The 26,618-nt window shown below is 38.7% G+C and overlaps 1 protein-coding gene across 1 annotated transcript in view; it reads right to left on the reverse strand.

Annotated features, from left to right (window-relative positions):
- Window positions 1–23,879, reverse strand: part of Ryr3 (ryanodine receptor 3) — a 39,837-nt gene extending 15,958 nt beyond the window's left edge. Inside the window, exons 1-2 of the mRNA XM_028766837.1 lie at window positions 23,856–23,879; window positions 21,618–21,737 (exon numbers count right to left, since the gene is read on the reverse strand). Coding sequence (XP_028622670.1) covers window positions 21,618–21,737; window positions 23,856–23,879 — 144 coding nt within the window. The remainder of the gene's footprint in view (window positions 1–21,617; window positions 21,738–23,855) is intronic.
- Window positions 23,880–26,618: the final 2,739 nt, after the last annotated feature.

The raw sequence follows: 26,618 nt of genomic DNA on the forward strand, positions 1-26,618 counted from the left end.
GTTTATTCCATCTTACTGCACTGTCTCAAACAGGACTGACAATCATCTTCTCAAGATGGCTTCATGTAGCTGTACTCAAAGATATAAAGAAGACTATTTCAAAAGCTTTCCTGTATAAGAAATCATTCTCTTCTTTTAGAAAATATGCCAAGTCAACTGGACCCCATTGAGTCTAGAGAGAACTTGGATAAGATCGGTATCTCATGGAACAGCATCGGGACATACAGAGATGGATGCATAGTTTGTATTCAGGAGCTTTGGACGAGACATTATCTCATCCACCTACAGGAGACATGAGCTCATTATGAACTTCCAATCAATTATTGATGGTACGTAATTATTTGTACTGTGCTTGTAATTCAAAAGCAGAACCAAAACAGCCACATTCTACACCAAACAGATTTCACTTAAATATTTATACAGCTAAGTGCTTTAAAATCTGTTACCTCTAGAAGTTGTTGTTTGTTTATAAAGAAAAGTACATGGTGAAATAAGCTTTTTCTTAGCTTCTGAATTTCTAAAAAAAAAATACAAATAAACCAACAGTTGTTTTATAACCACATTAGAAGTAGGTCAGTTGAGATATAGAGATTACTTTGACAACAAGTAAGCAAAGGAATAAGTATACAACCTATCAGTCCAGCTATCTCTCTGTGTATCATCTGTCCGGCTATCCATCTATCAACCAACCAACATACCATCTATACATTTTATATGTATCAATGTGCTTATCTACATAGCTTGTGCCAGAGACTGAACTAAATGCTCTTTAAGTATAATTTCATTTAACTCTTATCTCAAAGCCCCGTTGGAGATGAGATTGCAGAATTTTATTTACAAGGAAACCGAAACTCAGAAAGGCCGAAAGGCTTCCTCTCACCACATTGCTATTCTAAGTATATAAACTTGTGTGGTATAATAAAACAGTTTGTTCTCTCTCTCTCTCTCTCTCTCTCTCTCTCTCTCTCTCTCTCTCTCTTTCTCTCTCTCTCCCCCCCTCTCTCGGTATGTTTATCTGTCTGTCTGTCTGTCTGTCTGTCTGTCTATGCCTCTCTGTCTGCCTCTCTGTCTCTGTCTTTCTCTCAGTATGTGGGTGTGTATATACAATATGCAGTGATCAAATCAGAGTAGTTAAAAAGTTTCATCTCTATAAACACTTTAGACTTTTATTAGCATATAAAAGTTGTGCTTATGAATTGGGCACTGGGTCATATTTCAAACAGGCATGTCATGTGCACTGATCAATTCAGGTAAAGTTAAGGTTTACATTTCCATATATTACTTTTTCTTAGAGACCTAGGAGCTCTTGTCTTCCAGTTATTCATAAGATTTTATCAATTTATTATGAACTATTTTCTCTAAAATGGTCATTACTTGGATCATTAATCTCTTCAAATTTCAAACCCAAGTTTCCAACTCACCCTGCATCAGTATCCCAGAGGAGAAAATGAACTTTGTAGAATTCTAATCTCACTGAGCCACCTGTCTCCCAAATCTCATGCTTTAAAATGAAAATCAGAATTTCATACAGGCTATTATTATTATCTCAGAAAGGTTTGTTCAATATGTACTGGTCACTGGAAATGTAAAAGTACAGACTGAAAATTACTGGCAGGTAAAATATCTTCATAAAGTTCTAAAATCGAAGACCAGTTATCTAGGTAAGCTTTCTATTTATTCCAAGAGGCAATTAAACTCTGCCAATGATGGGTCAAGTTCCAAACATAGAACACTTATAAATGCTAAGCCTGTTACATCCTGATTTTAAAAAATCTGAGGGAAGAGAGTTTGCCTTTTTCTATTAAGAGCTATAATCTTGAAATAAAGTAAAAATGTAGAAAAACTTAAGTTATTAAATAGATTTAGCTATGGTAAAGGATAGTCTTTTAAAAGACTGCTCACACAGAGGTAAAAAAATCTTTCTGATGACTGAGGAGCCTACCACTGGGATGCAATGTGGTCAGTAAAAGCCAGACTGCAGGGCCTTAGTCACTCGCAGGTGACTGAGCTATCCTGAAAACCACAACACCAGGTGATCCTGGAAATTGAAGCAACCACAGGCAGAGTACAGCCTGTAGGTGTTGCACTGGCCCAAGTTCACGCTAACCCAAGAGAGAATATTCAGATAGAAAGGGTTGGAATGTGCTAATCATGTGCAAAGGAAAAAGAACACTATCAAATGCCAGGATGTGTTGCTCATTAATAAAATTAAAAATCTTGTGACAGCAAGCTTCAGCACACATGTACTTTGAAAGGATGCTTGCTGGAACATTTAAGAGAGATGCCACAGTCACTGGGAAGCAAGGAACCAAAAATTCAGGGAAAGTAAATTCCCACAAAAGTCTCTCAGGGAAAGTAAATTCCAACAAAAGTCTCTCAGGGAAAAATTAATCTAACATGATAACAGAGGAAAGCCACTCATGATTGTGTTTCTTTACCCATGCTCAGACACCTTAGCTGTTTGAACCATGCTGGTGGACAGAGCCAGTGAAGTCCAGAGAGAATATTTACAAACTTAGGTGATGGTGATATTTGTGATACCAATTTCTCTTGGAAATGCCCAGGGATTTTTTTTTTAAAGCAAAAGCCAATGTAAATATTAGTCCGATCTAGAAATACTACTGAAGAGACATGGTCGTCCAAGAATCTCCTGGGGAAGGCTGTCACATTTCACACTTCTGGGACCTTTCTCCAGGAGACACTGGAGTAAGAGTGAGCCATGTGACTGTGAGGTGGGGGTCTCTGACTCATATTCAAGAGATTCTGCAGAATGGCAGAACCAAATAAGCAAACGCAGGTCCTGAGATGCCGATTTTCAACCTAGAGCCTTTAAAACTCACTTTACTTATCAAAGCATGAAAGCTTACTTCAAATAACTAACCCCATAAGGAGGCATTCTCTCTGACAAGATTGCAGCTAGAAGAAACACTGAGGTACCCTGGAAACCAGTACTTTGCCATCAAGAGCCTGTGGAAATCAAGGTTGCAAATCTCATGTTCTTAAAAATAAGAAAGAGGAGAGAGAGCCAAGGGATGGGAGAGAAAACATGCTGGGCAGCAGGTTTATAAAATGTCTTCTGGGAAAAGCATAAGTGGCAGGTGGCATGGTTGATTTGGTTCTCTATTGGGCCAACTTTTCCCCCTGCCTGGCAGTACATGGCTGGCGTGTTAAACAACGAAGCTGCCAATAGATGGCAACTTGAAAACTTGTGGCATCTAGGAAGGCAAGTTGTACTAGCAGTAATACCTACAGCTGATGTGAAGAGATCCCTAAAGCACTCATTTATCCTGTAGCTCCAAAACGATCTTAAAATGTATAAAACAAATATAGACTATGCAAGGTGTATAACTGAAACTTACACCTGTGGATAGCTCAGGTCCTACAACAGGTTATGTAGATGCCTAATGGGAACTTGGCAACCCTGGCGTTCGAGCTGTCACTTGGCGTTGTGATGAGATACTCTGAAGGTGGTTTTCTGAAGAGCTTACACATCTAAAATGTAGCAGAAATTAGCATGGAAGAAAGGGAATGTTTCCCATAAGAGGTAGTTTATGGATCAGTTAGGGAGGAAGGTGGGGCACAGGGTGGTGAGATTGGGATAAAAAAAGCTAGCAAACTTGAGGAGACTGATAGAGCAAAAGTTAGTGAAAAGGGGAGAAACAAGGTTGTCTTCAATACAATATTCATGTCTTAGCCTTAAACTTTGTTCAGTGTTAATAGGAGGCACATGGAACACCATTCCCCTCTCCATGTATTCACTTAACCTTGTGTCCTCGTTATGGTTGCTCTTGCTGTAGTGACACACCATGACCAAAAGTAACTTGGGAAGGAATGGCTTACATATCCCAAATCACAGTCCACTGAGGGAAGCCAAGGCACAGACCCAAATACGGTAGAAACATGGAACCAGGTCTTTCTGCATCAAAGCCACCGATGGATGATACTTACTGGATTCTATCCATGGCTTGCTCGGCTTGCTTTCTTACAGCACTGAGGACCACCAATCCAGGGGTGGCACCATTCACAATGGGCTGGACCCTTCCACATCATTATAGGCTTGCCTAACATCTTATCTTACAGAGGCAATCTCTTGATTGAGGTTCCCACCCATCAGATGCCTATAGTTTATGTCAAATTGATGTAAAAACAGCCAGCACAGCTTTCTTCTTTTTGGGTAATGCTGAAGTTGTTTCTACAGACTACAGACACCACACTGAGGCTGTTTTCTATTGTTTTTAAGTGGAACCCAGAAGCAGCAGGATGAGGGAATATATATTGCTTGGCCTTCTAGTTTCATAACAGAAAGAAGCTAGAGAATAACACAAGGTTCTCAAGAGAGCTGAGAAGTAGCACACTGGAACAGAGGGCTAGGAGAAGATAGGCACAGCCCTATCCTCATAGTTGCAGGGCTCATCAGTATTATGAGCTGCTCTGGGAGCATCTTCCATGCCCTGTCTGGCCCTGACTATATATTAACTCCATGATACTCACAGACACAGGCAGATATAGACACAAAGCTTGGGGGCAAGTAAGTGCTAGACAATACCTTGGTCTCTATTTGGAATCCCATCCACACCCCCTCCCTAATCCCTTCTTCCAATTCTTAAACTGAACCAAAATTTCAAGGTAGACATACTTTTTTTCACCCCCTACATGGTATTTTTGTTTTTAGGGAAATAAGCATATGACTACAAACTGAGTTCTGGCCTTTGGGAAGTTGGCAAGAAAATATGGGCAGATATTCATAAAATTCACAGTGTTCTAAAGTCTTTATGGAAATAAGTTTTGTAAATATTTTTCTCAAAGATAGAACAAGTCCTGTTATCTCTCCACAAACAACTCAGTTTAATCCACTTCAACTGTTTACTAACATCTCAGAAAACCCATCAGTTTTGGAGGTTCACATTTATCAGGGGCATGTGACATTCAACATAGACATTTATTTACAATTCAGCCACAGTGCACAGTTAGCACTGGTAGGCAGTGGCTGCAGGCAGTGGGGGGGGGTGCTATGAAGAGAAAGAGATGTGGGAGAGGAACAACGAACAAAGAAAGCTGAAAAGGTAATTTAGAAGTCTACTTATTTATAAGTGCACTAAAATAGAATTAAAATGAATTTGAATGGAGGTAACCTACATGGGGAAAGAATGCTCTTCCCAGAAGCCACACGTTATTATATAAAAATCTCAGTGCTGGCTAGGAGATACCTCCCATTGAGATGTTTGTTGGGGATTACCAGAGACCCACCAAATGATCCAAGCTATTGTATTTGACACTGACCTTGTTCATTTACGAGAACTAAAGATGTCAATAGTATTACCCAGTTGTGAGTGCTGCAAGTTACATGATCAGCTTGGCAGGATATGTCCATTGGTACAATAATGACATGAATATTACCATAGTAACCAATCACTTTTAAAAATAGGACTTAAGGCCCTTACACAGGAGAAAACTTCTGTAAACACGGCTAGAATCCCATGGTTGGGGAGATCATAAGTCAACAGAAAAGGTACTTCTGTTTATTCACTTATGGACCAAATATCAAACTGATTTCTAAAGACTGATGGCCTCATCAGACCAGCTTCACTTTGCGATGGGCACCAGTTAATGTCCGGATTCATAAGTGGTCCAAGTGCAGAGAGTCAGTGACTGTGGAGTCACATTAATGACATCTATATTCCTTCACCCCTCCCCTGGCAGGGCTCGGAGTGTCATGGAAAAGGTGGCAGAAAGTGTGTAAGAGCCAGGCATCTTGAGAATAGCTGTGAACAAGTGTCTTCTGGTAATATCAGGGCCATTTCATCAGTGGTTACCTGAATAGACCTGTACACCAAGCCAGCCCCATTTTTTGTGTGGATGGGGGATGGAACATAAGGTACTGCCCATAGCTGATGCACTACTGGCAGAGGATGCTTACTAGGGTTCGGGAGTAATTTTTCTTCAGGATTGTGGCTCCTTATAGGCTGTTCAGACCTGGTGGATGGCATCACATCCACATACATACAGACAATACTAATTGGATTCAGTGGTTTTAAAAGAACGGATATGAAATTGGTAATGGGAAGTGTTTGAGGGATCAGAGAGGAGTTGGAATGGGGTAGTGGGGACTGAATATGATCAGAACACACACACACACACACACACACACACACACATGCACACACACACACGTAAATGCTTTAAGTGTATTTATGCATATATAATATACATTTTCATAGATGAGTATATGCACACATAAGTATATACATATATACATGTGAATCTTAAGTGTGCAACACACAAACCCATACACACATTGGAGTATTCACTTAGTAATAAACACTACTTGAATTGAATGGTAATGCTCTAGAGACCCATCACCACCTTGGGCTATACTGTCTTCAGTTCCATCCATCTCACTAGGAACATTCTAAGAATGGAGGACAGAGAAACCAAAAATGCAACTGAATTGTGAAGTTTGGCAGGGTCTACATTTCTCCAAATGTGCATTAGGTGGTCATGGATACCTGTCATCCAGGGCAAGAGTCAGTAGTGACAGACATAAGGAAAGCTATAGGATACTCATCTTCTTCCTCCATCAATCCAACTCAGAATTTAGATGGAAAAATAGTGTTGAATGTTGCTTTATCCTCACCACCCATGTGTACACGGCTGAGCCTTAACCTTCAGCTCCTTTCCCCTCTCTGTTAAGCATCTAACTTGCAAATCCAATGTTTCCTTTTAACAGCAAGGGTAGAAAACGGGTGCCACATGCCTGATATTGGCCTTTCTTTTGTCTGTTGGATAACAAGGTACCCCACATGGAATGGTTCATTTGGCAACAGAAGCAGAAGAATGGATATATCAACAGCAAGAGGGGACTATTCCATTTCTCAAAAAAGGAAAGTCCTTGCTCATGATGACCTAAGGACAGCCTGTCAGATCTTATGAAGATAAATGCTTCAAATTAGTGGCTTGCTCTCAGTGGGACTGTCTGCATTATTTTTAGTGAACAAAATGGAAGATGAAAGCATGTCTCATTTCCTATTAAACTTGTTCATTTTGGGAAAAGAAATCTGTTTACTACAGTTGCTTTTCATGACAGGCTGTGGGCTTGAAAGTGATGCCAGTAAGTCCAGGTCAGTAGTTTGCTTCATCTTTTAACCATATCAGCATACTTAGGTTGGCTTGTTACTTTGTCATAGACAGTAGAAGAACAAACAGGAGACAGGTACATGGAAGCCAATGACTGAAACTTTAGCCTTGCCACAGTTTTTCAAGGTATGGTCTGAGGACTACCTATATATTATGTTCAAAAACCAATCAAACCAGATTTCCAGCCCTAAGCCTGGGGCTGGTGTGGGAATTACATATACTGACCCAAGTGTGAAGAACAGCAGCTTTCTACTGAGCTTTGTTCAAGATTCACTTTGCTGTTGTAGTTTAGCATCTTTAAACACAAAGTATTATTTTAAATGTGTTTTCATTTATTATATTTGTGAGTGCGTGTGTGTGAGCACATGTGAATATACATATAAAATCTATAAATTGGTGTTTGGGTGTCTTAATCAAAAACTCTTCAATTTATTTTTAAAACTAGCTCTCAAGGAGCCCAGAGCTCACTGATTACATTAGGCTGGCTGGCCAGGAAGCTCCTGGAATCCTCCTGTCTCCATCTCCTCAGTCCTGTGATTAAAGGCAAACAACTACACTTAGCTGTTTCTTATGTTCTTGTGATCTAAATTCAGGTCCTCATGCTTATGCAGTAAGTGCTTTATTTCCCGAACAGCCCTGGGACAAGGACTTCTTGACTCCTACCTAAGGGACTGTAGCGAGTAAAGCCTCAGTGTCCATTCTTCAGTTTGAAAGGTGGCTAGAGAAGGTAGCCTTTTTCTTTCATTTTTCTTATGAACTCAAAAAATTCCTAACATTTGTAGCCATATATATATTTTACAAAAGGTACTCCAGCTATTAACTAAGGTTTTATGGAAGGGTAATAGTAAGCCTTCTTGCATGCATTTCAGGCACTATATGCATCTTAAAGTAAAAGAGATGAAAGTATTTGAACATAGGTACCACAGATTACTATGGCAATAACTCAAATATCAAGTCTGAAGGTGATGCTCTAGGGATTAAAAGGGTGGGGCAGTAATTACTTATTCCACCCACTGTACTCAGGCAGAAGCAGAGCTGATCCACCTCCAAAGAGATAAAATATCACCCCATTTTGAAGAGAAATGCCTTAGGATATATATAGTCAAATGCCAAAGAAGGTCTCAAGGCAAAAATCCTGATGAAAGTCTTCTGTTAAGAAATGAATCATTAGGTCAAGGGTTTGTAAATTTTGCTAACCATGCTTTAGATGGAACAAACCAGCTGTTTGGGAGCTTCTTGCAATAGCTCTGTGTACCAACTATGTCATGTTCTGCAGACTTTGGACAAAGCTTAGTGGAGTTTATATGAAATGGGAAAGGTGATATAAAATATCTTCATGAAGAAAGCAGCAAACCCTGGGATGTCCAAGCTAGGAATTCTCTATAGTTGTTTCCTAATACAATTCAGGTGAAAAAAAGACTCATGATTTTCCCAGAGTGGTTTTTGAATTATTTAAAATAATTTATTTCCCAAATGCCAGGAAGTTGAGAATAAACAAGATATTATGTGAAAATGGTTGAAAAATGCTTCAGTTTGTTTGGGCCATTGTTTAAAAATGAAACTTTTATGAGTGAGTGTGCATATCATGAAAGAGGCTGATGATCTTAATGGTCAGAAACCTTAACATCTGAAAGCATTTTTAAATATTACCTTCAAGAAACAATCCTCATTGTGATGGAGGGGTGCTCTGGCCAGAGATGTTACTTTACATAACATTTTACAAGATGGAGAGAGTGGAGTCAGGTTCTTTTTTGAATCAATACCTAGTTTTCTTTGCAAATAAAGTATGATTTGTAAATTTATGAGTCAGCACTTAGCTTCAAAGGTCACAAGCCTGATTTCAGTTTTATTTCCAGGTTTGGATAGAACAAGGCTTTCATTGTTTTAAGCTCTAAAACAAACGCAACACCTCCTTTTTCTGTGTAAAAGAAGCAACTTGAAAAAGGACATGCTTTTTCCTAATCGCAGGAAAGAGGTCCATCTTTGTGAACTAATTAGTAAGTTCCTGAGTTGGTGGAGAAAGAAAATAACACTGCTAATTGAGACGAAAATAGCAGCGATTAGGTCTGAAAGAGCAAGGAACTGAGAGCTAAGGGGCCTGGGTGTGAATAATTCCTACTCATAATTCACCTGAGGCCATTTGCCTGCTGGGAACAAGCAGATGACGAATGAACAGCAGAGCCACGGTGCTACTTCACACGCTGAATAAATTCTTTGTGGAGATTTCCTTCACTAAGGGACAGATTACTTTTAAATATGAAGAGGCTGGCATTGCCTCCAGCAGGTAAGTTTTCATGACAGCATTAATAACTCAGGCAGGGAGGAGGACAAGATAGATGAGAAGAGATCCCGGAGTTAAGAGGGTGCACTCTCCTCTTTTCTTCTTTATCTATGGATCCAGCAAATGACAAGTGCATTAATATACTCAACATGCACTGCACTGACACCTATGCTATTACTTTTGATATCTGTTTCTCTCTCCGTTTCTTATCTACTAGAAATAACAGATCAGAACACTGAAAGTGAATGTAAAAGATATAGAAAAACTAACCAGAGAAAGCAGCATAGGTGTTCAATGGAAAAAAGATGGAGTGTGGACCTGTGCCTTAGGATCTGATCAGCCAGGATCCCACCCCAAACATTCGGATGATGAGTCCACAAGGGGACAAATAAGCATGTTCTTTCTGTCTTGGCTAAAAAATAACAGTAACAGTCTCCAGGCTAATTTGAACAATAATCCAACATAGAGTTCTGGCCAGGGCAGAGATATCCTGTGCTGTCACAGTATCACATCATGGAGCCAGGCCACTGACACGTGCTAATACACATGCCCAGCCATTCTGTTCATCCCTGACTTGGACAGTAAGGCTTAGGACAAGCATTTTGGCAGCTGAGGAAAGGGAATGTCTGTATGTAACAGAATGATGGCCAACCTCCCATCTCCTGTGTGCCAGCACTGTGTCCACCATCTCCCAATCTGGCATCACAAAACCATTTTGTCCTTAGTCATTAGACAGCTGCCACCACTGGGATTCTTTGCTGTGCCACATTTCCTCTTCTGTAGTCACCTTTGATTAGTGTTTGCACTCCCCAGTCTCATACCCAACCCCATGCTCCCTCTTCTCCACTCCAGAGCAGCATGCTTCTTCAAAACTCCATTTGGCAAGAAGCTGGCTGATCACATTTCATTCACATACAAGAAGCAGGAGAGAGGAGGAGAGAAAAGGCAGGAGGGAGGGGAAGAGAAGGGAGGGGAGAGGAGGAGAGAGGAGGAAAAGAGGGGGAGGGAAGGGAAGAGAAACCTTTAAAATCTACCTCCAGTGACATACTTATACCAGGAAGGTTTCAGTCCCTAATGATTTCATAAACTCCCTAAACAGCACCACTGACTGGGAATCAAATATTCAAACACAAAAGCATATGAGGAAAAGTTCTCAATCCAACCACTCACACGAGTCACAACTTTCTCTTGGTTTTCTACCTACTCCCTGACAGCTCTATCAAGACTTCCTTTGTCCTGTCTCACTTCTCTCTAATATTTCATACCTCACTACATGGCATGCATGACACCTACAAGAAGATGACCCTATCGGTGTAGACTCATACTTGATTTTATCCTCTTGATCCCTGCACAGTCACTAATTGTCCCATGGTGAAACCTGAATCCTGCTTAGTGTCCTTCTGTTCAGTTCATTTCCACAAGTTTGTCTTCCTCCACAATAAGTCCTAATGCACAGTTGCACAGTTACCTTCCACTCTTGCTCCTTCTTTGTCTGTGCCCTCCTCTCCTCTGTCCTCTTGTATACATTGAAGCTACACTCAATTTAATCCCAGCACTAATTATGCCATCTACCAGTTCTCACTCTCTCACTTGACACCTTAGTTCTCTTCATAAAGTCTCTTACCTGGATGCCTAGACACACACTCGTGGAAATTCCTTCTTTACAACAAGATTTTCATATTTGACATTTCTGGGTCTCAGCTAATGGTGGAGGAATATGATGCCAGTAAGAGGAACATGCTCGGATGAATATTCAAGATAAACTCTTCCAAGGCAGTAGGGGCAACCTACAGCATTTTAAAGATGGAAAGGCAGCCAGGTAGTATCTGTATGGAGTTACACTTCCTCATAAGGCTCCAGATCTGTTCACAGGCTGTACACATAAGAGGCGCTATGCGGTCAAAGGCTTGAGTATGGTGTTGTCAGAATGTCTGAAAAGTGAATAGAGGAATTCCAGAAAAGAGGGTTTGGATATCAGTACAGGATCATACTGTGAGGTATGCAAAGAAAGGCAGCCATAGGAATGCCAAGCATGAGTAGAGGCTCAAGCAGCTCCCCAGCTCTAGGGTGTTGAAATTTGCTGTTCAAGTTTTGCTCTTTAGAGGGGTTTAGAAAACACAGACATTTTATTGAAGCCTAGAAAATTATATTCCACACATAAGAAGTATACTCTGAAGCAGAAAGAAAAGCCAAAATACACCATGGCAGTATAAGAACAAGTACTAGACCCATCCATAATTTAACTGCTTTCTAAAACAAGATATAATCTTCCAGGGGAAGATAAAAGGAAGCAGAATAATTACAAAAGTGCAATGACCAGAATACAGCATTTTTAAAAAAAGACACTAAAAGAAAGAGAAAGCACCAGGAAGCCTGAGGCTGGAGTAGTAAAGAGTGAAGCTAGCCTGTGCTACACAGTGAATCCCTCCCTGGTTTTTGAAAAAGAGAAACATAATGAGAGATGAGAACAACCAGGCTACCACCAGAAACAGTTATTAAAAATTAATACTCAAGGGCTTTAAATAATTATTATAAACATAAATTTGTAGGAAAATATGGAATGGTCAGTGAACAGAGGATCTCAGAACACACAGAACTCTAATGTAACATTTAAAAACAAGGGATCAGCAGTTAAGAGTATTGACGTCTCTTCCAGATGACATGGGTTTAATTCCCAGTGCCCATATGGTGACTCACAACCATCTGTAAAGCCAGTTCCAGGGATCTGATGGCTTCTTCTGTCCTCCACCAGCATGTCACACCTGTGATGCACCAATACACATGCAGGAAAAACACACACACATCAAATCTGTCTCAAAAACTTCAATTTAAATCTAAAATAAAAATTTCTTAAAGGGGTTTAATATTTATAATAAGAAGACAATTGAGAAACATAAAACGAAACATAAAATATGTCAATAGGAAGTAAACTACAAGAAAAGTTAAATTAATAAATAGGAAATTAAACTAAAAGATAAGTTAAAATAGGTAAAGAATGAACAGGAAGACAATAATTATGGAGCAATATAAAACAACCTAACTTGTAAGTCACTGATTTCAGAAAGAGAGAGTAAGCTGAAATGTTCAGTCATTATGCCTCCCTCCCCCGTCCCCATTCCAAAGTTGGCAAAATAAAGTAACTTAGAGAGAGAGCCATGATACTCAGAAAAACTCAGGCAGGATAAATCTCATGAAAACCATCCTCAAGCACATCTTTCAAATTGCTAAAAATCAAAGATAAAAAGAGATAGTGAAACCTTCTATAGAACAAGATGTATTAAACAGAGAAGAATGGTATTAAAAATGAGAGCCAGCATCTCATCAGGAACAGCAGAGGACGGATGACCATGAACAATCATCTTTAAAATGCTGAAAGGAAATAAAGTGAAGCCAGGGCTTTCTATCCCAAGAAAGCAGCCCTTAGCAGTGAGGACACAATGAAGAGCTTCCAGTGGAGCACACTGTGGGAGGCTTTGTGTCCAGCACAGCTACAGCAGAAGAAACACAGAAGGATTCCTTCAAACTGCGGGAAATGTTGCCAAATAGAAACCTTCACCTAGAGAAAAATATGAAAAGCACCAAAAATGCAATTATGCTGATATAAAGACTCTTTTTCTCTTTTATTCTTTCTTTAAAAGACAACTGACTATACTATGAATGTAGGGTGTGACAACTTGTATCCTGTGAAAATAACGTACCTAGCAACAGCACAAAGGACATTTTAAGGCAGTACAGTATTGAAAGAAGGAAGATTATGACTCATTAAGGATTTATATCTTGTTCTTAAAGAAACTGCTCAATACTTACACATAAAGTTGCATAAATATATGTGTAAATGCATGGTATCACACACCTGTAATCCTAATGCTCAGATATAGGAAGAGCTGGAGCTGTGCTTATTACAATAAATGTAAATAGACTGAATATTCTATTTAAAATGGAGGTTTTAAAATGGAGAGCATTTTATATGAAAAAATATGTTTTTATATAAAGAATACATTTTAAATACAGTCACATAAAGACAAAAGCATGTTGGAAACAAAGTAATGGAAAATGAAAAATGCTAATGGGAAGAGTAGAAATACTTCTAACTATATTGAGATCAATCAAAGTACTGCAAGACCAAGGATAAATAGAATTATTTGGTAAAAAGATGATTAATTTATCAATAAACAGCAAAACTCTCAAGTGTATTTGTGCCTAATAATAGAACTTCAAAGGCCGTGAAATGAGAGCCAGAACTGAAGGGAGAAGTCACTAAGTGAGGATTCCACAGCACTTTGCAGTAATTTGCAGACCAAGAAGATCAAAGATCAGATTCAGTATTAGTATGTCATTATTTGGACACTAGGGTGAACCACCTTGGTATTCATAAAACACTCTGTCCAACAGCTTCAGAATACAGTTGTGTATCTACACATGGGGCATTTACCGAAAGAGACCATCCACAGGACCAGAACATAAGTCCAAATAAAAGTCAAAGATTAAATATCTACAGAATAAGTTTTCTGACTACGTTGGAATTAGAAAACCGTATCAATTAAAGTTCATTTCCCAGCACTTCAGTTTCTTAAAAATGTCTACTTACTGCCTAGCCCTTTTGTGGTGGTTTGAATAAAGATGGCCTCCGAAGGTTCATATATTTGTATGTTCTGTAGAATTGCTTTGGGAAGAATTAGAAGCTGTGGCCTTTTTGGAGGAAGTGTATCACTAGTAGTGGGATTTGAGGTTTTAAAAGCTCACACCAGGAGCAATCTTCTCTGCCCTCTCTGCCTCCTACTTGTGGATCAGATGTTAGCTCTTAGCCACTGCCCTAGGACCATGCCTGCCTGCTTGCTTTATTGCTCCCCACCATAAGGGTTATGGACTCAGCCTCTGAAACTGTAAGCAAGTTCCCAATTAAATGCTTTCTTTTATAAGTTACCTTGGCTATAGTTTTCCTTCACAGCAAGTGAAGTACCTAAGACACTTTTATATCTGACTTTCTTTTTTCTGGCTATCTTTACTTTTCTTCTTGAAATGTCCCAATGCAAATGCCCCAATCCTCAAATTCATGCTTTTGTAATATAGTTTTAATTAATTTAATTCATTATAGGGGCATCTTAACCGAGTGAGTCAGCATTTCCTAATCCTCTGATGGGAGTCCATTCCTATGATACGGAGAGCAAGGGCTTATAGCACTTAGTGTATACAAGGCACTGGTGCAAATCTTCCTAATTACAAACTCAGATGCCTCCTTAATAGTTCTGTCAGGTGAATAGGTACATCCTTTTTATTTTTTTAGGTTAACATACAAAGTAATGGCTCTATTATGGCATTTTGATACACATATGTCACTGCATTTCGTTCACCCTACCTCCCATTCCCACTGTCTTCTTACATTATCTTTTGCTGTTCCCTTTCCTTCTCACAAGACAATACCTTCTTCTGCTTTCATGTCACATGTATTCCATTACACTCTTCCCCCTCCAAGGTCTCTTCCTGCCTTCTCATGCTCATTTATATTTTTTATAAATATGCATATTAATGAACATCTATATTTATATGTAGAGTCTGTGTATGAAAGAAAACATGATATTTATCTTTCTAAGACATTTAACATAATCTCTATTTCCCTATAAATGTCACAATTTCCATTTTCCTCATGGAGGAATAAAATTCCATTTTGTATATGTATCATAGTTACTTTTATTCACCTTTATTCACCCATCTGCTGATAGGTATCCAAACTAGTTCCATTTCTTTGTGATCACAAAGAGTACAGCAATAAATGTGGAAGTCTAAGTATCTGTATGATTAGACTTAGAGTCCCATGCATACTTGGGATGATATAGTTGAGTCATATGACAGCTCTATTTTTAGTCACTGTAGGAATCTCTGATTTCTATAGTGGTTTACCTTTGTACCAGCAAATTGTAAAGCTTCCTCATTTCCCTATGAGACAGTTTTAAAATATAAGAGGCAGAGGCAAAAAAGAGTAGCCATTTGCCCCCTAATCAAACAGTTATTAATCAGTGAGCTGGAATTTCTAGCCCAAATCATCTGACTCTGATATTATGTCCATTTACCATGGGGCTTTAGAAAATCCTTGATTTCTGTGCTTATAGACTAGTAGAAAGCATAAGATAGGATAGAAAGCATAAGATAAGATAGGATAGAAAACTCAATGTGGTAGATGTTCAGTGCTCCCACACATATGCATATCACAGTCTTCATATCACCATGTCTGTCACAGTACAGAGACTAACATTTCTCCTTACTTTGCTTTGTAAGCTTACTTTGAAAAAAATACACCATCGTTTCATTTGCACTGAAAAAAGTTATATATAAACATTTTTAACATTGTTTCATATGCTTGCTCACAGTCTTTGTGTTTTAACAGGTTCCCTTTACTGAGGGAACATACATGTTTCTAACTTTGGAATCCCAAAAATTCATGGGCCAGATGTAAAAAGGTTAAAAGGTGGCATGCCCAGGTATTCTTGACATCTCTCTACATAGACTAAGAAAACAGATTCTTCTTCATCCTTAGGTAACTTGGATCTTAAGATGCCTTTTTTTTTTATACAATAGGAAGTTGACATTGATTTAAAGTTAGAATAAGTTTTTAGGAAACTACTTAATTCCATGTAAATTCATATACACTTTTTTCTTTGTTGGGGCAATGTTTGCTTTGTAGAGTTGTAGACACTACACAAGTTAACATAATTTCAATAAGTGGAATATACCACAGAATACCTAATTAATGGTACAGAAAATCAAAATCTCAACTTATGAGGTCCTTAAAATTAAATGACAAAAGAGTTTTATAAAAAAAATCATATTCATCTAGCATTTCATAAGCTCTGAAGGCCCCTGAGAGTACAGCAAAACCATTAGTAATTCAGAGATAGTATACAGCTTCAGGCTGTAACTCTGTTTGCAGAATTTTATGCTTTATTTCTTAGGAGTAAATAGAAAATCCCTTTCAAAGCTAATTGCTATGAAAATGCTAGAAAACCATGTTATCCTTGGCTAAGAACCGTATCTTAGTTTGTATCATCTCCATAAAGACCTTTGCCTAACTGATTGGTTTCTGACTCTGGATCTTAAGTGCCTATCCAACTTTTAGAAATGACTGCATTCTTTTGTTTTGTCCCACCCCACTCTAGTCATTTCTAGTCTAATCTTCCTAAACAAGAAGTAAAAACAATGCCAATAAGATTCATCAAAATCTCCTATCTTAAAATTAGATTTTAATTATAATTTTTGTTTATATTAATTGTAGTAGGTAAAATACTGAATATCCATCCCCCAAACAAGTGGAACTTCTTTTTTATACATTTAAAACCCAAGCTCTCAAGAGATATACTATTAAATTTTAGGAGATCCGAGTTAAATTGCTTCTCTATCACTTATTTCAGTTTTCTAATCAATAGAAATCAATTGAAAAAGTTCCCACATTCTTTTCCCTTTTCAGTGATATTATATTAAGGCGTGTGAGATTTGAGAGTCTAGAAAGGTAATAGAATAAAGGAACTAAGATTCTGGACAAATTTGAAAAAAGCATAGTATTTGTTTAAGTGTCATCAACAAATCACTGTGGGAAGGCTATAAAGCCTCATCTCATTCATAACACTTGACTCTTAGGTAGCTCTCCAGTTATATTCCTGTGGTCATCTGATAAAACTAGTGTGTTGATTATGTTGCCAGGGAAAAAGCATTGATTGAAAAGATCCCTAATTGACAGGCTGCAGCAAGACTGGAAAGATGATCAAGATCTTCTGGGAGGCTCTATCATTGTAATTGCTCCAGTGTAGGGACTTTATAGCTAGGCTCTCCCTTGTACATGAGTTGATGTTACAAGATATATTGGTTCCTGTGATGCATGGAGCTTTAACCACTGTCGTTCTCATGCCTATCTGCTATAACCTCCTCTCCTGCATCCTCAACAGTCAGCTAAGGTGGGATGTTCATATCCTATCCCTGGAATGGCACCGCTGCAAGGGTATCTACAAAAAAGAAATGACTGACACTTCCCAGAGGACATGATTCTTTTCCTATGGCTGAGAAAAGACAGCCAAAGAGTCTTAGGAGATTGAGTGTTAAAGAGATTCAAACATTATTTCATAAGAGCCTCTATGGAACTAAGTAGATACTATCTGATATGAAAGACTAGAAGAAAAATTATTAAATTCCTAGTGCCAAAGAATAAATATTTTACTTTAAAACTATAATAAATAAAACCATTGCTGTTATTAAGAAAATAAAGAAGAAATGCTTCCTTCTTTTGTTTCCTGGTTTCTGGCTATGTTTTTGAGTCATTCCTACCAACAAGGTCATTTTAATTCCTGGACATGTGCTTATTTGAAAGAGCAACTAAGTGGCCATGTTTCTATCAGGTAATGCCAGTAGATTTGGAGATCATCATGTCCATGGCATGCAGGAATCAGCTTCAGAAGCTTCCTGAATGGTAGGCTAGTCTTATATCAACAACAGGTGTTGACATTCTCATACTTCTGTTACTCAGTTTTTCACACACACACCCTCCTCCTTGCTTGTACAAGTTCTCTCATTGTTTCAGAGCTCACAAACTGAGACTCTCTTTTGAACAGTCTAAGTCATTTTTCTTTCTCTGAAGTCTTTCTTTTTCCTCAGAGTTCATGTCAGTTTTATCCCTCTGAGTGTCAACTAGCTCAAAATATCCTGGTCTAGCAATCCTCAAGGGCACTGATTGGCTCAAGGATGGCAGATAAGAATTGTGTTTGATGTCTGTGCTTCATGCTCAGTGCCAGCCTGGGGAACACAGCCTCTCACCTCTCTGTATGACCTATATTATCTTCCAAGAACTTTAGAACAGTGTAAATGCTTGGAAACTTCCTGGCAGGAATGAGAGGGTCTGCTGAATGAGAAGAATTGAGCAGGCCGACAGAGAGGCAGACATGTTATATTTGATTTCAGTACAGAATAAAGTTCCCAGAAAGTGGATTCATCTACCAGGATACTCTCCATGATGGGGACAAGAAAATGCTGAACATTCACTCCATCTTGATCCATCCAACCACTCCATCTGTTTCTCTGTAACAAAACTCATTGCGCATTTCCCTCATACTACATACATAAGACACACAACAATAGCAGGAATGTCGCTGTAATAAGTAAGGTATCCTCATAGGAAAGTAATTCCAATTCACTGTTCATGCCCCAGATGCTGTGAATTCTGATTCTGCAATTTATTCTTGGAAGGTAAACCAACAGAACCACATATATGATTTGAAAAGCACCTGTGAAGATTATTTGGCACTTGATAAGTGGTTGAACTATTAAATACAAATACATAAAGTCTGAGTAAGTGTTGTAAGTACAGAATTGAATACAAGAGTATATGGACAGGCGAGAAGAATTGTGACCAAGAGTGTTGTGCATAATATTCTGTGTCTCAATGACTCTTCCTCAAATATACAATGAAATTAAGATAAGAATAATAATTTAGCCAAGTGGGAATGAAAAAGGGTATTTTCTTATCTTCAAATGCACTTATGAGTGATGTGGTTTAGTTTTATATATGAAAGATACAAGCCTTCTTAGATCACAATATATGATTTTTCCCTCTTACTTGACTTGAGTTTTGACTATTATAAACACCATCACATTTACAAAACTAAAGACTTATGACTTTTTATAATTAAATACATTTTTAATTTAAGGGTTTAATTTTTAACATTCATGATTTTGTAAGTTCAGGGGCTGATCTGAGATCAATTTTCTTGTCATACAAAATCAGGCTTTGTGTTTCTAAAGGGATAAAATTTTACCTCACAGGGTAAGGCAAAATGTACTCTACAGCCTCATATTGAAACCTTGGTCCAGAGCTGATCTAGTAATGCTGTTTGAGGAAGTGGAGGAACATTTAGGAGGTAGAACCTTGCCAGAAGAAGTACATGACTGGGAGCTTTTGAGAGTCTATAGCTTTGTCTCAGCTCTAGTTCACTCTCTGCTTTGTGTTTATGGTTGAAAATGTGACATCTCAGCTTCCTGCTCTTGCTGCCACGCATCCTCATGGTGACTGACTCTTACCATTTTAAGCCATATGCCAAAACAAATTCTTTCTTCCATAAGGTCCTTTCTATCATATTATTTCTTTACAGCAACAGAAATGAAACTAATACAAATGCTGTTCGTGGTATTATTTTCAACTCCAGTTACTGTTCGATGAGTTAAGCACTGTGTGCTTGGTATATATTGCTGTTCTTAAATTTCTATGGTACCACTGAATTGTAGATATGCTTATGTCATAGATTAAGACACTGACTTCAGTTAAGTATTTTACTAAATACTGACTCATAATATATTATACAATGTAATATACGAGGTACTACACAAGTACTAAACCATTCCATCCTGAGACCATCTTATAACTTAAATTAAGGTGAAATTCCCACTAAGCTAGTAAGAAAAGTAAACTCAGCAAGATCAGATAATGGCCAAGGTCTCAGATTGACTAGTAAGTGGTAGACACTTTTGACAATTACATCCTGTAAGCAGAACCACTGTCGCATGCTCCACTGAGGAAAGAGTGCATAGGGCTAGTACCATCTCATTGTTCCACCACTCCTGAGCACTCTTGGTAACACAGCACACTGCATCTGATTTGGCAGAAGAACAAAACTGAAAACAAAGTTGAGTGACTCATCTGGGATCATGTGACAAGCTAACAATTGATGTTCAACATCTTGACTTCTACCCTGGTGATCTTTCTATTATTTATAACTAAAGGGAATAGAAAAAAAAAAACTCCTGCTAAGAACAAAAGCAAATACAAAAAAGACTTGGGAAAATCAAATTTAAGAACTTGGGAAAGGCAAAATTAGCTTTTACCTCTTTTATCTTATCAGGACTCTGTCCTATAGGTGCTGGCCAGTGTCTGTCCTTAGGAATCAGAAACTTACATGTGGAGGGGGCAAAGCACTGAAGTGAAGGAGGTAACTCTGAGAGACGTATCTATTAATCCCATACCTCTGGTGTTCCAGAATTTGGTCAAATTTCAAATGTGTTTATGGCATATGTTCATGGGCAAATCATTTTTTGATTAAAAGTAGCTATGTAAGAAAAACTTGTCTTAGTAGGTACAATAGCTAGTTGTGTATTAACTTGTTTCACTCAAACCACAGTCATTTAATTAAAAAAAATTATTTCCCAGTTTTGAGGCAAGAGGCTTAAGGATATCATCAGAGAACAATTTGCTCTGTCCTTTCCATCATAGGGAGCCTTGGGATTGAACTTGGGTCATCAGACCTAATGGTAGGAACATTTACTTCCTTAGCCATCTAACCAAAGTTTTGATGTAGTTATTTTATAGCTGGAAATAACATCTGCAATAAGTTGACCTTAAGTAAAGGTCATTGTTCCTCATGCTTTTTCTATGCCTTACTCATTGCCCCTGGGTTGCCCAGAGGAGAGCCTCTGACGCTACAGTGCAGATGCACCCATGACCGTGGATTTCAGGCTCACTAGACCTCAGAATTCCATGGACTATGAAGGATTTGTTTAAGCTAATCTCTTCAACCCCTCACCCATCTACTGAGATTCTTGTTCTGTATCTCTGGAGAACTCTGACTAGTACAAATCTTGTCAAGACTGCAAAGTGCTTTAAGATTTCTGAACATCCAGACACAACCAGGATATGTTGGGGGGAAAATTCAGCTGAATAGACATGACATGACATGTCTCTATGCAGGCAAGGGACCAGAGCAAATGGCCCTCAGTGTCCTTGAGTCACAGCAGGCAGTTACAACAATCTCCATCCAATCAGAACTATGCTGTGCTAACTGTAAAAACATAGGCTCAAACAACCAAGAGTCCCTGTAGCAATAAAATGACAGCTGAGAGTATAGAACAGGGACCCAGATTTCTAAGAATTAACAGTGTCAAAGACAGCAGCCTGGGAGTATCAAGAGATCACCCCATCCAACCAGTGCTGGCAGTTCCAGGCATCTCTGGTATACTAGAGAATTCTGACAGACAAAAGAATACTTCCCCACTTTTTTCTCAGCTCTGGGGTCTGACGCCAGTGCTTCCTAGATGAGAGATATATTCTACATCTGATCTTTCCTATGGGAAAATAAGTATACCATCTCAAGTTTCTCTTTTGTCACCATCTCCAAGAAATATTTGCCCTAAATGATCACATGGGAAGCCAGCAAGAACAGGCTCTTTATCTCACCTTGGCTTCTGAGGTGGGTTCCAAGAAGCACAGGCGATTCCCAAGTCCCTCAGCTGCCAGGCAGAACTTCCGTTGCTCCTTGTGAATGTTTGCAATGCACTGGAGTACAACTTCATCCTCCTGTCAGGAAAAGAGACATAGAGTATGAGGGGTTGGGGGAGCCACCTACTCACCTAGGATACATCATTCCACTCCTATGTAACATTTACATGTAATTAGGTAAAGTGCATATTTAAGCTTGGATATATTCCCCAAGATATGATACTATGTTTTTTAAAAATGCAATTGAAATTCAAAACACTTCTGGTTGGATTAGAGGTACTTAACCTGATGGAAGAATGGACACATGTTTTATACATTTACACCGTGTACTTCACTTCTGACATGTATAATCTACATGAAGACATAACTTCAAGATCTGAGTGAGTATAAAAATAAGTCAAAGCAATCTTTCCAAAAATGAAGGGCGCTGTAGGATGTGATTGAAGGGAATAGAAAATACAGCCCTCAGAGTGAGGCAAGATTAGTGGAGAGAAAGTTCATGTCAGGTTGTGGAAGAGGTAGCAAGTATGGTTGGTGGGGGGAGGGGCACAAACCAAGCACACATGCCAAAGGTGACAAATTAAAGATGTTGAAACCTGCAGAAAGTGAATTTTACATCTATAGGAAGAAAAGATTGAAAGAAATCTGGAGGTCCAAGAGGAAAAGAGGAGTTGAAATACAAGCAGAAGCGCACGTCTGAATTCTTAAAGAGGACTTCCTCCTACATAGACTTCTGTAAAGCATCCCTCTGAAAATTCCAAAGATCTTGAATTAATGGCACTTTTCTTGCCAGCAGTCCTGGGAGGGAGGCATATTCCATTGACAATAATATATACATGTCGTGCACAATCCTCCCTTAGGTTGGAACATTTTCCTCTCTCATCTTCCATTCCTGTTCTTCCATTCAGCAATCATGGCCTTTCTCATATTCATTTTTTTGACTTTGGATTTCCAATATCAGAAAGATGTAAAGTTAGAAGCCAGTAGAGAGCAGAGCCTCTGCCTTGCCAATGATCCCTTTACCTTTTGATCCTGCTCTCATGTCAACCAGGTGCTAGAAAGACACATTGGATGGAAGAGAACTTTCTTGCCCTGTGTCCATAATATACAATTTAATTAAGAAAAAATCCTCTACCTCCAGAAAGGTGAACATGCTCACTAGTAGCAGATGCCTACAGAGGTGTGCCTGTGACCTGAGATAGGGGACAGGCTACAGTCCTAAGCTGGCAGTGCATGCAGAGAAGACTTGGGCAAGAAAAGAATGTCACATTTATATTATATCACTGAAATATTACTGTCGATTATCAAATTAAGTGTGTCATCAATTCAGGACACTGCACAGTGAAGTCAGGCTTCCTGGTCTTCTTTTTAACTGAGTGGAAAGAAAAACACTCCAGAATATCACTGCTATTTCAATATGGGCTCAGTGAAATCTCTAGAGAGAATAAAAATTTCCCCCAGGTAGCCTTTCCCTGTAGACTATGATACTTCTGAAGGACACTGCCTGCCTGGGAATGGAGTTAGTTGTCAAAATGATAAAGAGTTTACTTGCATTGGGAAGCAGGGGTCATAGAAGTTAAACGGTCTGTAATCTAGGAGATGGTCTTCCAAGTGCCTATTGTTCTCATGAAAAATGCTAATTGCGGCCTCCACTAAAAAGGTAGTTAACTGTCTCCTATCTACTTACATTTTACTGGTATAAAACAAACAATTCCCAAATAAGTACTTAAAAAATAGGAATGTGGCTATAGTTCAGATTTTCCACAAACCAATAAATCTAGACAAATCTACTCTTTTAATCTGGGGCCTCAAAGGTCTCTTTCCAAGATCCTATTCCCCATTCCTTTCCATCCCAGTGTGTATAAACCACTGTATTTTGACCTTGCTCTGGCTGATTTAAGGCCTATTGCTCTTTTGAAAATTTTCTGTCCTACATACATGTTCACGCATTCTTACAACATGGGCTGCCAAGAAAATAATGGATTAAATAAAGTCACTCAAACTAACTATATGACTAAATAAATCACCATTTGCTTAAAAACAGCCCTATCCAAGAACACGAGCAGTCTCTAGCAGCTCTAAGCATGCACACTCCTGGGTGGGCAGTGTGGGTGACATGCAGATGAGTAGGGGATCCTCAGCCAGTCATGCTTCACTCTTCTTCATTCTGCCCAGAGCCATTTTCCCAGTGCTAACCCAGCTATAGACACCAGCTGGCATGGCGGCCTGCACCTGTGTTTGCTCCATGCAGCAGCTATTCTCTCACAGACTTTGCACAGACAAACATGTGAGACCATCAGGTGTGCTTGACACTCAAATTTACACTGAATCCCATTTTGGGGTAATGGTACGAGTCACTAATATAATAGAAACCACAAGACCTTTCAGTTGCCAGCCTTCTCTGTTTTATCCAATCCCTATACTAATCTGTACTCTTCTCCCCTCTAATTTGTCTTTCCTTTCTCAGAATGTTCTATCTTATATCCACGTGCTTTATAAAGAAGTCCCCTTATTCAGAGATTGTATGTTTTTCTACATCTTGCTTCTAGCACTCCAGAAGCTTGGCTTCTACACACACACACACACACACACACACACATAAAAAAAAACACCACTTGGAGGAATATTGCTGTCACCCTCTAAACCTTCTTTGGCAATGTAGCAGCATCCTAGTTACTTCTCCAGTCATTTATTTGGCTTTTAAAGATAATCAGAAAACTCAATAAAGTTATTAGCATGAGTCCAACATACAGATATTGACTACCTTCCAATGACAAAGCATTCTGCTAGGCTCCTCTGAATTTACAAAGCTTTATGAGACAAGATCCATTACTGCTGTAATAATGGAATTGAGGGTGAAAGCCCAGCATGTGGGATTTTTCCACTTCACTTTAACTGTCATCCCAAGTAACTCTAAGGTTTATGCACATAATGAGTCTGAAGTGACATGAGGGCCTAATTATTTCTACTCTGCCTTGATGAGATACGATCATGGACTTTTCTGGCCACAACTGAGAATGATCCATTTCTAAAATCCACAGATAGATTTTCTCACTCTGAGAATTGAGTTCTCTCTCTTTTATTTCATTTGTTACTTTTTGCATTTTTATCCTCTTCATTTCAAGTCTTGCCCAACTTTATCAAGATTGTCAATCTCTAGGAAACACTCTTATCCAGTTCCTTTCTCTGCCTCAGGAAAGAGAAGATTTTTGTAGAAAAAAAAAAACCTCAGATTATGTGTCAGTATTAATTTATAAAATTTCCTAGTAACATGCTTTCAACTTTGATTTCACTGGAACAACATGATGACTCTTTTTCTCTTTAGACGAGGGGCAGGAATCGAAACAGTTACCACTTGACCAGTACCAGATAACCACACCACTTATTTCCAAGAAAGAAAAAGGACAGAGGAGCAGTGCTTTGGGGTCAGACAATAAGATATTTTTACAAAGCAAACTCTGTCCTTAAGAGTGAGAGCTATGACTCTCATGTCTCCAGGAAACAGTCTCTGAGACCACGAAAATATTCCTGCCTTCTCTCGTAAGAGACCAACTCTCACAGTAGCCTCACATTTGAGCTCTAGCTTCATCTCTCCCTCATTCCAACTGCCTTATCTCCCAAGCAAATCAAGCCCAGGCTCTCTAAAATGTTACTGTTCAAATCCCTCCATCCTCACATTACCCTATAGTCTAGCTCTTCTGCCTTTCTTCTAGTGACTTTTCATCTCCATGTCCTCCTGCCTGCCCTAAGGACAAGGACTGTCCGCAGAGTGGAACCTGTCACCATCTTCCGTTGGAATTCTCATCCACTCTTGAGCTTTCAGTTTTACTCCTCAGAATGGGCTAGACGTCTTATATTTTCACCTTTGTGGACCTCAATTGTTCTAAGCTCTATCAATTCCTAAATTTATCCCTAGATTTGCCAACTGCCCAAACAAGTATGTTCCAATGCTCTGAAAGTGCTTCCATGTCTGTCTTATGTTCTCCAAATGTGTTAATGGCATTTCTGAATTCCTTAGAATCCAAATCTGGACGTCACTAGCCTCCATCTCAGAGGCCTTCCTCTTTCCTGTCCCATAGCAATGAATAACAAAGACTAGCAATTGCAGGTCCACAGCTAAGAGACTATTCTAACAACCCTCTCTGGTCTGTTCATTCCCAGTGGCTTTATACATTTTTTTCAAGAAAGGTAGGGGTTTTAAAATGTAGTCCATAATGGCCTCAAAGCCTTGATCCTCTCGTCTTGGTCTCCTTAGTTTAGTACTGATAGTATGTATAAGTATGCACCACAATGTCATTATACATATACATGTATGTATGTATGTATGTATGTATGTATGTATGTATACATATATAAGATTCCTATTGTTTTTGATATCAAACCAAAGGCTTTGGGAATGCTAGGTAAGTATTCTACTATTATGCCAGATCCCTGTCTTTTGGTATTATTATTTCACTTCTGAAAATTCTTAGTAGGTTTCTCTACAATGACAACAAAAACAAATGCAAGACTATTGAACTAGCAATGAGGCTTCTGAGTTCCCCAACATCTTTTGTGTAGTATCCCATTGGCCTTTTCTCCTTGCCCTTCTTCTGTTTCTAACACTAAAGTTGCCTTGATTTGTTCTTTTTTATACATTATACATATATAATGTATAGGTACAAAGTTTAGTTCAAACACCCTATTTTTTGAGGCCCACAAACCTTCTCTTTGTCAGTTTACACAGCAGTGTTGACTGACATATGTATGATGGCTATCCATGTACCTACCTATTCCCAGCTATTCTGAAAATGCTAATATTCTGATCTCTGCTTAACAGACACTATGCTTTTTGTTCAGTATAATACCATATAGGCTTCGTAAAACTCTGTGATAGAGGAACACAATATTATTTTTGTTTTATAGACAAGAAGATTCTAAATCAGTTCCCTAAGGTATCACAATGACAAGACATACAGC

The sequence above is a fragment of the Grammomys surdaster genome, unplaced genomic scaffold (assembly GCF_004785775.1).
Source record: "Grammomys surdaster isolate TR1022 unplaced genomic scaffold, NIH_TR_1.0 170, whole genome shotgun sequence".
Classification (NCBI taxonomy): domain Eukaryota; kingdom Metazoa; phylum Chordata; class Mammalia; order Rodentia; family Muridae; genus Grammomys; species Grammomys surdaster.